Raw genomic sequence first — 16,582 nt, 5'->3', positions numbered from 1 at the left:
CGGGCGCACATCTTCCTCCCTGGTTGCTCCGCAATGCTGGGAGTGATCGTATTTGTAATCTTAAAGTGACATGTGCTCCTTGTCAGTTGTGAATATTGATGGCTGTCTTATTCTGTCACAATCAGCTAAAGGATTCATCAACATCTTCCCCGTGAAGAACACTACGGTATATGTAAACGATGGAGAAAATGTAGATTTGGTGGTTGAATATGAGGCCTACCCCAAACCTGAACATCAGCGATGGATATATATGAACAAGACCTCCCCGAACAAATGGGAAGATTATCTCAAATCTGACAATAAAAGCAACATCAGGTAAGAAAGGGACTCGGTCCTTCTCTCCCAGCTACCTTCCCAGGTCCTGTTTTGGTGAACACACATGGAAAGATGTCAGATTAGAGCCACCTGTGTCCTCAGCCGAGGATTCCATTTTGTCGTGGGTTACGATGTTCACTGCACACAGGTGTATGTATGCCAACTCAGTTTCTCATTTGGAAAATGGGGGTTACTCTTCTATTAGTTTCTAAGGGTAACCCAAAACAATGGCTATCACATCTTCAGGACACACTAATTCTCCTTAGGAAGAAAGGGATGTTAGTATTGTTACTACTTTATTAAAACTCTGAGGGTAACTGGATTATTAAGTTTGGGCCAGGCGATCAATGACTTTTCTTTGCTATCAGATCTCTTATTAGATCTTTGACATATTATAGTTCCAATAGTGGCAGTAATGATGCGTTGTGTGCTTTCATTTGATTCTATCATTTTTGCCTGACCTGTCTCAGCATAAATCTTAGAGGGAACACTTAATTTATTTTTAAATGGAGTTTGTTATTGTGTGGCTGTGTAATGATGCAGCGAGTGGCCCCATGCATCCCTAGCGTGTCCCAAAGCACGCGTGAAGGTCAGAGACCCTTCGGAGTCAGTTCTCGCCTTCTGCCTTTTCCATGCGTTCCCGGGATCAAACTCCGGTGCTCATATTGGAAGCATCTTCACCTACTCTTCTCACTGGCTCTGGAGCACTCTTAATGTCCCCCATTTTCGTGCATGAGGAAACCAAAGCCCAGAAGGGTGACCTGAGGTGACCAAGGTCAAATGACTAAGAAGAGGCTGGTAACTGGGTGGGGTTTGTTATTTGTTATTTCACTCAGGAGCTGTTGCCTGGTGGGTGAATGCAAGTGAGAATGGGTAGGGCTAGCCTGGACTCTTGATGGTTGGGCTGAAGAGGGTGGAGTTGGGGAGCATCTAGTAGGAGGGGAGGGGCTGAGATGAGGAATACCAAGTAGGAGAGGAGTGGCCAAGTTGGGGGAGGAGTGGCCGAGTTGGTAGCTACCCAGTAGGAGAGGCCTGGTTGAGGTGAGGTGTGCTTACATTGTAATCTTGCATGCATTTGTTTAGAAAGGAATTGCCACAGGCTCAGTTCCCGAGAAGCTGGGCCTGAGACAGGAGTCAGTGGCGTGGGATTTCTGCCGAGAGAAAACTGAGGGAACAGGAAAGCTGCTGAGTAAGGACCTTAGGGAACTCTGAACTCAGCTGCTGTACCTGGCCATTCAAGGGGACCCTTGGGTGAAGGTTACAGATGTGAGGTGTGCTGAACTGCATCCCACAATGGATCCGTGGGCGCATGGAAATAGGCCCGGATAGAGGCACAGGGCAGAGAGAGGCACCTCCACACGAGGTTGAGATTAGGAAGTTTGATCTAGTGGCAGTTTGTCTACTAAGTGGTGGGAAGAGAGAGCAGGGGCACCGAGCAGGGGACGCTGGTCATGGTCTTGCACGGCTGATCCGTCCATCTAGAGCTCACACTAGCTCAGGGGTTATACGGTGTCCCACCTTCACAGCCATCTTGTAGGTCCCTGAGTAGAGCAGATACTTGAATAACAAATATTTCCAGGGACCCTGGGAGTCAAAGGAACACAGCATTATTGACAGAAGCAAGGCAGGGTGACAAAGGGTGGAGGAGGTTGTCATTATGTGGATCCCAGGGCCTAAGGAACTGACGTGAAAATAGAGGGTGTGTGCAGGCTATTGAGCTAGCGTGTCCCAGGACAGAGTTCAATCTACGGAGTGGGCAGAATAGGAAGTGGTCACGAGGGTAGCCTGAGACAGGTAGGAAAAGGCTAGCCTACTGCTGTGTCTTCATATGCAGGCTTTTGTCTCCAATGCAGTGATGTGCATGTCTGTGTCAATTCAATGATTCATTGATACTTTCCCCCTAATAGGCATCTCTTTCCAAGTAGAAACAGCGCCAGAGACTTGCACTGTAGGACAGACTGCCCGCAGGGGGCTGATTTATTGTCCTTCCTTGGCAGGTACGTGAACGAACTTCATCTGACCAGATTAAAAGGCACCGAAGGAGGCACTTACACCTTTCTGGTGTCCAACTCTGATGTCAGCGCCTCCGTGACATTTAACGTTTATGTGAACAGTAAGTAAATTGCAGGACTCCTTATCTTTTTATTTGGGGCGATTGCACGCAGCAGCTCGTGTGTATAACAGCTGCCGAGCTGCGTGTCTTGTGTGCTGTGTAAATAATGTTTCATGATAATTTTGACCTTAACAAAGACCTAGTGGTTTGGTGGTTGGAAGAGAAACCGATTCCCTGTCCTACGTCTCACTGGCTGCACGACCTTGCAGGAGTGGTGTGAATTTCCGAAGGCCGCCTCTGAAGTAAACAGAGGAGCCCGGCGAGGCTGACATTAGGAGTTAAGAGAAAGTGTATGATTATTGATTGTGGAGCTGGAAAGCCAGATGTTGAATGGGAGCTGGGATTTGCTGTTGGGTGGGGGAGAGGTGCTCTTAAGCCCTGACATGAATTTTTTCTTCCCAGAGCGTTCTCTCTTCGGGCTGTGATATACCATTTATGTTTAGATTGTCCGCCCACTAAGATCAATGCGATATTGACCCAGCTCAATGGGTCATCCCTGAGTACTTCAGGAGTACCGAGGGAGCAGACCGCAAGTGGTTTGGTGGGGGGCAATTGCCTGTCGCCATGGGAACTCAACACCAAAGTCCTGCACTACTGTGGTTCTTAGAGAATATCTAAGCAGAGGTGGAGGCCAAGTTGACAGGAGCTTGCAGCTTCTGCCAAGTGAAGGGTTTCTTCTTGGCTCTGTTCTGGGTCCAGCCTGCACGGACAAGGAAGAATTATACCTACCAGAGTGTTCCAGAAGGTGGCCCAGTAAACATGTGACTGGGGGGGATGTTCCCATGTTAGTTACTTATTACAAGAGAATGGAGAACAAGCAGCTTGAGGGAAGGGGTTTTGGGGTTCATGCTTGTGGGGAATGTGCCCATCTTGGCAGGGAGGGCATGGCTCTGGGGTTAGGTCTGTGGGCAGTAGGAGCTTGCAGATTAACTTGTTCACCTTATGACTAATCAGGAAGTAGAGAACTGAGGCCGGAAGCCAGTCAACAACCTTCAGTGGTTGTAGATGGTAGTGGGAGTGGGAGGGTAGGGTAGGATGAAGGGGCACGTCAAGGGTGAAGCACGATTAATAAAAATTCAGAGGGAGAAATTGGGGCTCAACATGAAGGTCAGAAAAGCAAAACAGCCAGCCACTGGCTCTTACCTCTACCTCAGTCTGAAATGGTGCCACCTCCAAGAATCTCAGAATGAGATGGATTGAGAGCTGTCTCCCCATTTTAAAATCCTCTCTAGGGCTGGGATTAAAGGCGCGCACCATTGCTGTCCGGTTGCTATGGCATGCTGGTGTGGCAACTGGGATTAAAGGTGTATGTTACTGCCGCCTGGTCTATAAGGCTGACCAGTGTGGCTGTTTTACTTTTCTGATCCTCAGGCAAGTTTATTTATTTATTAAAATACAAGTGAAATGCCACTGCACGAGGGGAGCTTCTTCCCGCCCCTGGAACAGGTTACCTGCTATGTTTCACATATATTTATTCCTTTTGTCCCCGCCTTTCTTGATAGCAGGTTGGGTGGGGTCAGATCCATTTGTTATTGAAGAAGGGAGGCGACTAGCAAAGTTCTACTCTGGACTGCTTTTTCTTGCGATCTAGAGTTGCGTGTTTGTGTCACCGTTTCTAGAATTGTGTTTCCCGATTAAGATGTCGTATCAGTCAGGCTGGCTGTTCTAAAGGAACAGGTCTGCTAGACCACACACACACACACACACACACACACACACACACACGCATGCTTGCACACATGCACACACACACACGGAATTATTAGGCTGTCTAACCCAATGTCGTTTGTGTAGTCCAACAATGGCTGTCTTGCTCAGTCTACCAGGCTGAGTGGCTCAGCAGTCCCGATCTGGTACAGAGGGCCAGGAGGATTCCTGGAGAGCCCTGATCTTCAGTCCTCATTGCCGTCCTGAAAGACCCAGACTTAGGGTGAATCTTCCTGCTAAGTCATCTGGTCAGGAAATCCCTCTCAGGAACGCCCAGCAGCTTGGGTTTTAGTGGATTCCTGAAGCAGTCAGGGTGACAACCAAGATGGGCTCCACAGGCATCAGTACTCATTTGAGCTAAGCTACATGGTGCCTGCCTTTGATCACAGCGTTCTGGGAGGTGGAGGCTGGTAGATCTCTGCGAATTCCAGGCTAGTCCGGTTTAGGCAGCGAGACCTGTCTCTAGCAAGGAAAGTGTCACATGCCAATGACTAAGTACTTTTATGTTGCTGACCTTCCCAGAATCCCTGTTGATTTATGCTCTACCTCCTTGAAAAGGGATGGTGTGTGGGATGGGGTGACTGATCCCAAACTCTGGACCCCAGAACTCCACCTTTCCAAAGGAAATGTTAATTAATATTTCTGTTCCTCAGAACAGTTTTGATTATTTGGTATCTCATTGGCCCTCAATTCAAATATTTCTAGATTAATTCAGATGTTAATCAAGAGAGCTTAATATATTACACATGGGCAAAATTACCTACTTCTGGAAACCTTAATATTCAACTAATTTAAGAGCCGACAGTAGGCAAATCAGTATCTTTGCAAGCATAATGTGGAAATTGTTCATGCAGACCTTGATTCTGGGTGTAGTAGGCGCCTCTCACCTACCTGCTCCAAGTCCTGCAATCCATTGCTGATCAATACTTCAGAAAATACAGTAAGAGCTAGTTAATAGAGAAACAAAATAAAGAAACAGGTGGACGGCGCATAAGGCTTCGCCAAGCTTCACAGGTATGAGAAACATTGTGCCAGGTTGCTCCTTTCAAATTACCGCTTGTGTATTCCTGTGCTTTCCCGCTGTGGACCGGGGGCAGCAGATCATAGGGGAGCTTGCTCCATGGAACCCATCGAGAAGCTCATCCCGTTATCTTTTTGCCTGGGCCTCTCGACCAGAGGGGCATTTAGATAGATGACTCTTTCCCAGAGTATCATCTGCCACTTGGGCATGAGACACTGACCCAGCACGTTTCTGACTTTCTCTCTCTGGTGGCAGAATTGCTGTCCTTTGATTTATGACGGTGCCTGGTCCCACCAGGCAGGGTCATTTACAGTCAGGTCTGCTGGGGAACACCACTGACTTCCAACATGATCCGCCCCCTGTCAGGAGAGCTCTGGTCTAGGGCTGGGCTCTCCAGCAAGCACCTTGCCACTGGCGGAACGCCCGCCTGTTTCATCCCGCCTGTTTCATTACTCCGGGTGTGTGGAGCTCCGTGCCAGGGGCTCTGCTCTCTCAGGTTAAACTCCTCAGGAAGCCTTGTCATTCAGTTCTTGCAAATGCTAAGTTGACAGAAGCCATTCATTTCACTCACAAGGCACATTGGATTTACAAATGGCTTTGACGGTGAACAGAGCTGTTCAAACTGTCCACCTCTTGTGAGGCCTGTCGCGATTGCTGTTATACTTGACAGTATTATGGGTTAGGTTTCTTTCTTTTTTAGTTCTTTGCAGTGGACTTAAAATCAAAAGCTAAAATCAAGAGCTGGGGATGCTGTTCAGTTGGTAAAATACTTCCCTATTGTGCTTCAGTTCTTAGTATTGCATAAAACCAAGCCTAAGCACAAGGCGGGAGGGTCAAAAGTTCAAGGTCATTCTGAGCTCTGCAGTGAGTTGAGGCCAGCTTGAGCTGTGTTTGAAACCAACCAACAACCAAACAAAGCTGTTTTAAAATCGGAACCCTGTGAATCACTGGTGTCCATTTTGACATCCTAGGGTAACGATGACAGTTATGGCTAATGCTATGCATGGTTTCTTCTGTAAATAAGCTTAGCCTCCAGGGGGAAAGGAATTATGTACTGCAAAAATTAGAATTAATAAAAGTCAAGATAATAAATGTGCCGGGTTAGTACAGGAATTCAGGCTACTTAGTGACACTGGCGCATAATTGCTTACAAGATTCGGTGCTAAGAAATGCTAATGTAAGTCCTTGAATTGTCGTGGTCGAAATTCTTGAAGAGTCCATTTATTTGTTCTGAGATTTTCTCATGTCGATTTCAGTATAGTTAGTGTGGGGGGCAGGGGACTAATGCCGTATATATGAGACTTGGAGTTATCATAAACACAAAATAAAGTCACACTCTCCCCCCCCATTGAATTTCATTATTATAAATCCTCTTGGGAGTGCTTACCCAAGGTGTATGTAAAAGTCAAATTCTTAATTCTGAAAAGTTTGATGCCCTTTGGGGAAAATGGTGATGTGTTTCCCTTACAAATGAAAACTGGGGGAAGCATATCCTTGTAAGACCCTCAAACTTTACTCCAAAGCGCTACTCTGTTAGAGGCTACCCTTTCCCAGAATTCTCTCAATACTGGGGAAAATTTTGTTGGCCAGGTGTGTGGGTAGCCTGCATGGCTTGCTTCTCTGGAGCCTCTGGCAATGGTTACCACACAGGTCAGATACTTAGGTGTTGGTCAGGTGAAGGAAATGAAAGACCAGATGCAGACATTCAGTTGAACGCATTCGCTAGACTCTTGGGATTTGTTTCTCTCATTCCAAGTCTGTACTTTTTGAATAAAGGACAGACTTTCTAGTGGATTTCAAAAGGCAATCAGCAAAACAAATCTTTTTATAAATTTATTTTGACTTTTAATCTCAAGTATCCCTGTGAGTCTTGGAGTTATTTATATAGTTATTGGAGAAAACGATGCTTGCTATAATGTTATTGTTCAGACCTGTGAACATCATCTGATAGCCAAATATGTGGTCTAAAAGGGTCATGGATAGCTCTTTCTCCAGTCTTAGGAGTTTCCTTCAGTGACAAACTTCAGCCATGGAGGAGGGCTACTGAGGTCCACAGGCAAGGGGCCAGCAAGGGCTCACCTCCCTCAGGGCACTCAACAGAGCCGACTGGTGGTAAGCTAGACTGGAGCCCACAGGGATGGCTGGACTACACCACATGGACACTCTGCACCACCAGCAACTTCACTCCATTCGTGGAAGGGTGCTAACAGGGCGCCAGAAGCAATTTAAGAAAATGCTCAATAATGGATTATTTCTAAATCACTGCATCAAATAATTAACATCTTGCTTGGTGCTCACGTGATTATTTATAGATGCTGAAGTATGCCCAAATCAGCCAAAGTAATAAATCACCCGAAATGAAGCTCCTTGATGAGGAAGTTACCCTTTGACCGCATTTGCGAAGCCCAGTCTGCTTTTGATGTGTTTTGGGTTATCAATAGATAGATCCGGTTACAGATGGCGAGAGCCTCGCCTCGGTAGAAGCAAGCCCATTTGCCAACAGCGTAGGTGGACCTGTCAAGCCAGCCATGGAGATGGCTTCAGACCGCCTGCCAGCCATCTGGGTTGTCCACCTGGCTGGAATCTCAGGGTCTTTGTACCAGTGTGAAAACAGGAGTGGCTTCCTGGCTTCAAGGGACTGTGCAATTTGGGGGCTTGGCGTGAGTCTGCCCTTGAAGAAGGCTCCTCATGGAGCAATGAGAGCAAAGCTAAAACTCTTTCCAGAACTGGAGATCGCCTCCCACCCCTTAGCCACGTAGAGTCTATCTCTGCCTTCCTTCTCTTCATTGATAGATTTTGGATACTGGAATCGAAGCCTAATGCTTCTGCAAGAAGGACTCTTGCCTCTGAGTCGCATTTCCAGCACCCCTTTTTTCTATTAAAAAGGGTGTAAGATTTTCCAGACAAGTAGGTGTCTAAACCAACATGCATTTCTCTGGGGTTTTGTTTCAAAGGGCTTTTGCCTTTTAGAGCTGCTATGAGGGTTGCTCTTGCAGTCAGTAGCTGGGATTCTGAAACAGTAACTACAGCGGTCCTTCATGGAAGTCCTGACTATTTACTTGCTTCTCAGAAGCTGTGACCTTCCAAGGTGACTGGAATGTAGTTGGGGCTTGTAACTTTGCTGTCTTGTTCCAAGAGGAACTTTCAAGGGCAGAATCCAAGCTTCCAAACTGAGCCGTCCCTGAGGGCAGGGACTTCCTGTTTTCTCACTGGTAAAGGACCCTGAGATTCCAGCCAGGTGGGCGACCCAGATGGCTGGCAGTTGGTCTGAAGACATCTCCATGGCTGGCTTGTCAGGTCCACCTTCGCTGTTGGCAGGTGGGCTTGCCCTGTGGTTTATATGCAGGCTGTTTCACAATGTAGCTGAATGTATCTGCTTATATGTTTTTAAATTCAAGCTTTTCTTACCTCAGAAGTTACACTTGGTAAGCCCAGGAAATGTATCAAGAAGTAAAAATGAAAAACAAATTTTATGCTTACCATTTAAGAGGTTTTTTTTTCCCAAAACAGTTTTCCCTGTTTCTCGTTATTAATATTCCTTATTTATTATCTTCTTCTAGACTGTGCATGTGTGTGGATGTGGGTATGTCTGTCTCTCTGCCTGTCCGTCCATCCGTCTATCTCTCTGCCTCTGTCTGTCCATCCGTCCTTCTGTCTGTCTCTTTGTCCGTCTGTATGCGGCTGTCAGCTGGATACCCTTGCAGAGCATACAGATTTGGTTCCCAGCACTCACATGGCGGCTCACAACTGTCCATGACTCAAGTTCCAGGGGATCAGTTGCCCTCTTCTGACCCTGTACAGACACACACTTGGTACACATATGTGGTACACATATGTACATGTAGGCACAATAGTCATACATGAAATAAAATAAATAAATCTTAACAGAAATGAGGTTATGCTAGCTCATATCCTGGCTTTTCAATGCTAAGCACAGATGTACTGAGAATGTCTTTCCCAGCCCTGCGATACTCTTGCACAGACTCCCTTGGTATCTCCACGGGCCTTTCATAACTCCTTTGAGCCCACGTCTGATACCGTTTTGAGACATTATACAGTACGACGGCTCTAAAATGATGAGACTGGGTTTTGAAAGAAGCCTGTCTGGAGTTTCTAATCATCTTGTTTAATCTTGAATGAGTGACCTTGCCCAAGTGCCTGGAAGTTATGAAATCGCCATCTGTCATCAGGCTTCATGTTCTTCGGTCTTCCACACGCTGTCAGATCCCAGGACCGTGCGGAATTAAGGAATCGCTCTCAGGTTGTCTTTCGAATGGTAGTCAATCCATCTAAAAATAGTTGCCGGTCTTTTCACATTAATCTATTCATAGACCTCATACATTTATGTGAGATCTGGCAGTACTTGAATATGTTTTTATTGTCTCTTAAACCCAGACTGAGTAATGTTTTGATGTCACTTTTAAACAGTTGTTTTAAAAAGCTATGTAAAAAAATTAATTTTAATAATTTAAATGTTTATTTAAATTCTTTTTTTTTTGTTTTTAAACATTGTGCCCCAGCGCTCACACACATTCATCCATCCATGCCATGGCGTGAATAGAAAAGTCAGAGGACAGTTTTAGGGAGTCAGTTCTCTCCTTCCCCATGTGGGTCCTAGGGCTTGAACTCAGGGTGTCAGGCATGGAGACCAGTGCCTTTATTTACTCACTGAGCCATCTTACTGGCCCCCTGTGTGGCATTATAAAATCTCTTCAGAGAAAGAGAATCTCTTAGGTACCAGAAGGGCTATAGATGTTGAACTAGAAGGGAAACAGATACAGAAGCGAGCCATTAACATAGAGTTTGAATCTCTTTTCTTCTGAATGAAAGGCAGCAGTAGAAGTACTTCTAAACATCTTTCTCCAGTCCTAAGCTGCCACCATTCCTTTCCTTCATATATCTCTGGAGATAATCGGACCAATGGGAGTGTCTGTGAATGCCAAACCCCTGAGAGAATGCAGTCACCTTCCTAAGCCCCTGGGCCCTTTATTGCCTATGTGGCTCCTGTGGTCCAACCGCTTCTTCCTAATTAAATGGTGGGAAAGCCAAGAAATGGATTCAGTGTGTGACTGTAAACCTCGGTGCCGATGCCCCCTGGCTCTTCCTGACAGCTGCGTGAGTGGTCCTTTTATAGTGTGGACCTTCTGCTGTGTGGAAATTTCCTTTTCATATGAGCCAGGTGTGTTTTTACATCAAATTAGCCTTGTTCGTTTATAAATGTATGCAGGGTCGCCTCTAATTCAGTGGGAATTTAAATTAATCCAAGAATAGGTACATAATTTTGCTGTGGGCATTATGTCAATATCCTCTGAATTATGTGGCAAAATGAATTACCTACTTTGCAGAGTAGAAAAATGACATTTCAACCCGTGCCTGTGCGTCTTGGCAGCCTGCATAGCTTCGTGATGGGTGTTTGGGTCCCCTGCTCACATCTGGACCACACAGCACTGAGGAGCCATGAATTGAGCTCATTGAGCCTGGCTGAAGAAGGCTTTTTCCAAGTAGAGACATTATTTGGGGCTTCCATATTGAAACCAGGAGGGGTTTTATGTTTGTTTGTTTGAATTGTGTATGCGGCACCATGCATGTGCGTTTGCATGTTCCCATGTGTTTGCACATCCAGGTGGACAGGTGTGAGAGGCCAGAGGTTAAACATTTATTTATTAAAGCAAGGTCTCTCCCTTGAACCTTGAGCTTGCTGATTCAGCTAGCCTAGGTAGCCAGCAAGCCCTGTCTTGGCCTCCAAGTACTGAGGTTACTGGTGGGCTGCGCAGTAGGTGCTGGGGCTGCGCTGTAGGTGCTGGGGCTGCCCAGTAGGTGCTGGGCTCCCAACCTCAATGATCCTTTCTTAGCTCTTGTCCAGCAAGCGCTTTACCATTGAGCCATTTCCCCAGCTTCTAGGGTCTCGTTCTGGTGGCTTTTCAGAGCAGGGATTCAGAAAACTGGGCTCCCATGTGGCCACTAGGTTTGAGCAGCCAGCGATCCAGAAAAAAAAAAAAAAAATTAAGTAGTTCGAAAGGTCAGAAGAGTTTTGAATAAAATAAAGAATAAAACTCATCTAGTTGGGGATACCACTTCATTAGGGTGGTGTTTTGTACTTAAAATGGGTTCTGTGTTTTAAATAGATGGGTATAGGAGACCATAGTTGAAGGTTTTATTTTTGTTTGTCCATCGAACCGATCTCTGTTTGAAAATGCCTATTTTGGGGTTGGTGGTGTACGTAGATCAGTTTGTAGAGCTTGCTTATCATGCACGGAGGTGCCCTGGGTTTGATCCCCAATGTAAATAAGTGTGGGGTTGGACTCCTGTAGTTTCAGCACTCTGAAGGTGGAGACAGGAAGATTAGAAGTTCAAGGTCATCCTTGGCTACCTAGGAAATTTGAAGTTAGGCTGGGCTAGATGAGACACAGCCAGAATACCCATTTGATACCTTTAGATATCCCTAAGAAGGGACAAAAGATATTTCCAAAGTATCTATTCTGAGGATCTCTGTAACACGTGTCTACACTATTTCCTTTAACTTGTTTTTAAAAGGTCAGCTGCAGGTATTTTGCTACTACTTGAGCTGGTCTCCATTCTCTCCCATGATAACAATACTGTGGCAGAACTATAGCTTCTATCCAGAGCCAACTAGAATGGCCACTGCATCACCATTCTGCCCCAGCAAGCCCAGTTATAAAAACAGAAATCCATCCTTCTGACCACTCCCCATTTGGTCTTTTATTATTTGGAGACCCAAGTCTGTCCCCTCTCAGGATGATTGTAGAGTATGGACAAACTATTCTGCGTGGGAGCTGGTTGAGGTGGGCGGAGCCAGAGAAGACCTCCGCTCAGAGCCACTTCCTTGCAGGAGCCGAATGGAAGGCGAGTCTCCCAGCTTTCTTCTGTGTGCCTGCAGCCTCCCAGTGCTGGCTGCCAGCTCTTGTTATATGTACCACATTCTTAAAATTAATTTTGTTCTTGCTTTCCACATGGACCTGATGGTAGTGAGAAGAATATTTTTCAAAATCACCAATCTGCAGGGTAAATCAGTATTTAGGATTTTAATTGCATGAGCAGCAAATTCTCACATTTCATTAACAAATGATTGCCTACAGGCTGATCATTGTTGTTGGGGGCGCCGGATGGCTTAAGTCTACGATGCTGTTCAAAGGCTAGTTTAAAAAACCTGCACAGAGAACGTGTAACTTAGACACTTCTTAGGCTTATCAAAAACCCCAACTTGGGAGGAATTAGGGAATGTGTCATTTGGTATCCTACTTATTTCAGCATGTCTCAGAAACTGCAGCTCTGACTTAACTGGAGAATTGCACGAGTTATGTATCTTTAGCAGTGAAATGCATATTTAATGCCATACATGGTGCATTGAGCCACTTAGAAAATGCAGATAAGTTCAGATTTTCATTTTAGGAATCAGGTCTATCTAGCTCATTCTTTATGCATTAAACATTCTCCTAATACAACCTGCCATGGACAGCCCACGCTGGACCAGTGTGACTTAGCCTTTTCAGAACGAGATGTCACACCATTGAGGACAGGGCTGGGACTAAGATTAAGTAAGGGAACAAAATTGTAGGAGGAACTCACTCACAGGTCCCCACGTGCACCTTAAGGGTAGTGATTCTGGACTGTCCCATGTGGGCCGCTGCTCTGGCCCCTTCTAGTCCTGGCCTTCGTTGGGAGCCCTTTAAGGTGCTTTATTTAAAAAGCAAAACAACAATGGCAACAAACGCACACAAAGTGCTGACTCAGATCTTTAGCTTACAGAAGAAACTGGGGGTTGGAGCAGGAATCTTCATTTAGCTTCTTTCAAAAAGTCTAAAGTACATCTAAGGTTTAGGACCTGCTGAGACCCAACAGGGCAAAAGCCATTCAACTAGCCTCAGGCAATGACCCACCCGGGAGAGGATCTTTAAAAAACAACACAACACCACCTCCTACTCAGTTAACCAACCCAGACCACAGCTTCGCTTGGCCAGCCATTACGTAACCGCTACCAGGTGCTGCGCTTGAAGGCTTGGATCCTAGAGAAGGCTTGTCACTAAAGCAAAGGATAATTGATGGTTCGTGTTTGCGCTGTTCCAATTTTTTAATGAAAAATTTTTATACGGTCATTTTCAGCTCCATGTTCACTGTATGATAAAAAAAGGTAGGGAGAATAAAGTAGAAACGATCCATATGCCTTTAGACAGTGTCAACACTATTAATGTCGTAAGGTACCTTTTAGCCTGTAGGGATTCTTTCTTCTATTGCGCTAACCCGAGAAACCCCTGGCTTAGGACATGATGACCTAAGCGAGGACCAGTGACAAAATAAGTAGATCCCTAATGAACCTGAGATGTTTGGGTCCTGCCATCTTTGCCCCCTTTGTGTTCTTCCCTACTTATTGTCAATGTCGGTATTTTTTAAACTCCATGTGTCTATGCGTACCTGTAGATCTCCTGTCTTTTGCTCCCCTGTCTTGAGAGTAAGGGGATAGGTCTCCTGGTCAGGAAAGCCACAGTAAGACTTTTCTCCCAGTTTCCTCCGTGTGACATCAATCACTTGTTCCCTTGGGTGGTCTCATATTCATTCACCAGCTCTTGCTGCCACCAGACCTCCGCCGTTAGTCTGCTATGTGACTCTGGCCATTGAGAGTCTGATGGAGGAGGCAAGCATGAATGAGCTTGAATAACAAAATCGGGTACTCCTCAGGGCCCCAGGAACGGGGATAGAGACCAGCTCACTTGGCTTGAGAGAAGTGTGGGGTCCCCTGAGAAAAGGGAGATGACTCTTGAGTCTGGAGAGACCCACCGTACGGTTCCTGCAGTCTCCAGCAAAATAGCCTTCTCCTAAGAGTCCACTGTTCTTTTGTGTCCTACTTTTCAGCCTGATCCCACAGTTGCCCGTGATAATTAAATGAAACTTGCCAGATGGATGCTTTCGCAAGACGATAGCTTGTCTTCTTGCTCTATTTGCGAAAGCTGGCATTAGATCCAAATTCTCAAGGATGCTCCTACCTTGAGGATGGCTTTGGAGAGTAGTGGCTCTTTTGTGGTGTTTGCCAAATGGCCCGCCATCAGCAGGACCAGGTTGAGTGACAGGTGGGTGTGTCATGCATGTGGAGGCCGATCCCTGCCAACCCTTCTTGCCTTCGAGGAGGTGGGGTGCTGAGTGGTGGCTCTCAGAGATGTCATTTATCATGGTTGCTTCCTTTGGGGAAATGAAGTCCTTAAGCTCTCGACCCATCAGTCTTTCTGTCTCTGATCTCGTGACTAGTTCATGTGTAGTTGATGTTGAAATCCCAGTGCTTCAGGTTAAAACACACTGTCACGCTGTCTTAAGCAATTTACAGAGCATTAAAGGGAGATTGAAGGGTGTTAAATATTGTCCACCTAGTCTGTAGTCAACTTGCTTAATTGGGAAGCATAGCATTCCAAGAGAAAACAACCAAATCAGTAATAGTAATAATAAAAATAATAAATGCATCATTATACATCTGTGAGTCAGAGTCATTCTTGGTTCCATTCTTGGTTCTTTTAAAAAGTGTTTATTATATTTACTTATTTGTGTGTGTTTGGGGGCAGTGTGCGCCATGTGCCACAGCATGTTTGTGAAACTAAGAGTGTACAAATACCACCATGTGCTAGTGGGACTTGATTCTCTCCTTCCACCATGTGGGCCCCAGGAATCATACCTACCTCCTGGGACATCGCAACATCTCAACATTCTTAGGTTTTTGCATGCTCTGTCACACTTACTCATCACCCTGCAAGGTAGTCACCATGGTTCCCTTTCTATGAATGAAGAAAGAGTTAGGAGAGGGATTCGGAAGCTTCATCAGTAGGGATTGTCCACTACACCCTGCCTTGCCGTTACTGTAGCCTGGGCTCGCCTCCCAGGATGCCGGCGGCCATCTACCTGCATACTGTTGACTGTCTACTGCATTCATCCTCCAAGGACTAGCACTGAGAATATCGCCCTCAGAACCATGCAGTAGAAGTTCATCTTTTCACTTGAGAAGTAATTTCAAGAATTTGAATTTGTTGAATATCAATTGATTATTGTAGTTCCACAGGACTGTCAAATTAGAGTCTTCCTGCTGGTACAATTTATGTTTTTGCTGATTGTACTCGGGCTGTAGATACATGTGTGAACAAAACTCGGGGGCTGGTTTCCTCTTCTATTTTTTGTCTGTGTTTTGTGTGAAATAAAGGTTTAGATGCTCACACTGCCCTTCACTTTCGCGATTTAGCTTTACCATAAGTACAGTAATCCCATTCTTTTACCAGCGCTGCTTCTTGCACTTCTTAAAAGGAGAGCATAGCTTCTATTTTCCCACAACACCTCCTAATTTCACCCGATCCAGTGTCCAGAATTTGACATGAAGTCCCTGGGCAGGTGGAGTGGCTTGGCTTGAACTCCTTTTGACAGGGAGTCTAAGTTGAGGATGCTGACTGTTGACCTGAAGAAGACGCCAGTCAGATTGGTCTTGGCAGCCTCTTGCTATAGAGAGTTCCTCAGGATCCTTGTGCCTTCAGGTGGACAGGCAGGGTCCATGCAGGCCTGGACAATGTGCCCTCTGAACCCTCGTGCCACCTCTGGGTGTCTCCTAGCCCTGGTTTGGGAGAGCAGCAAGTCAGGTTCCTCAACTGCCTCTGAAGGACCTAGGGATGGGATAAAGAAGGATGGAGAAAACCACCCGGGGTTGTTTAGCAGACTGACACATGGCTATTTCTCTCCCTACAGCAAAACCAGAAATCCTGACGTCTGACAGGCTCCAGAATGGCATGCTCCAGTGCGTGGCAGTGGGATTCCCAGAGCCCACAATAGATTGGTATTTTTGTACGGGAACAGAGCAAAGGTGAGAGGATTATTTTTGGCACTGCTTAAAATTCAGAAGGGAAGGGCTATAATCCAGTTGCATTTCAAATGTGTTTTCAGACTTACTATTTTTTTTTTTTTGGAATAAAAAGCTGCTCCTTGATTACTTCTTTTTCTCCTATATCTTTGTGGCTTTTTAAAGAAGGGATAATGGCTATATTTTTCCTGGCCGACATTAATTTTGTTTGCTGAAAAATGATTACTGAATGCCTTCTCTATTTTGGTGGTTATCTTTTTTGGGTTTATCATGCAATTTCTAGCCTGCAGGTAGATAAAGCAATTTCCCTGGACAGAGTAATTAGATTTCCATTCTATACACAGGAGGTAATGTGTGTGGGAAATGTGGCTGCGGTTATCATGAAAAAAATTACCTCAGAAGTTAATTGCCAAGTAACCAAAAAGTAATGATCGCACAATTACAACATACATATGGCGTTTGTGAGCAGTGGGTTTGAAAAAGTGTTTCTCCTTGATTAGGCGCCCAGCCCCCGAAACAAGGAACATCTGCCATTGTGTGGCTTTCCCTCCCTGTCCACACTTAAGCCTTAAATTGTCCTCTCGTA

The 16,582-nt window shown here is 45.6% G+C and overlaps 1 protein-coding gene across 5 annotated transcripts in view; it reads left to right on the top strand.

Moving 5' to 3' along the window:
- Kit (KIT proto-oncogene, receptor tyrosine kinase) overlaps positions 1 to 16,582 on the top strand; it is a 78,274-nt gene that overhangs the window by 45,778 nt on the left and 15,914 nt on the right. For all 5 annotated transcript variants that reach the window (XM_085691767.2, XM_048414890.3, XM_048414889.3 and 2 more), the window contains exons 6-8: positions 126 to 315; positions 2,313 to 2,428; positions 15,885 to 15,999. In XM_085691767.2, coding sequence (XP_085547893.2) covers positions 126 to 315; positions 2,313 to 2,428; positions 15,885 to 15,999 — 421 coding nt within the window. The remainder of the gene's footprint in view (positions 1 to 125; positions 316 to 2,312; positions 2,429 to 15,884; positions 16,000 to 16,582) is intronic.

This window comes from Myodes glareolus, chromosome 8 (genome assembly GCF_982192425.1).
Source record: "Myodes glareolus chromosome 8, mMyoGla1.1, whole genome shotgun sequence".
Lineage (NCBI taxonomy): Eukaryota > Metazoa > Chordata > Mammalia > Rodentia > Cricetidae > Myodes > Myodes glareolus.
This window is presented reverse-complemented; position numbering and strand designations above follow the sequence as displayed.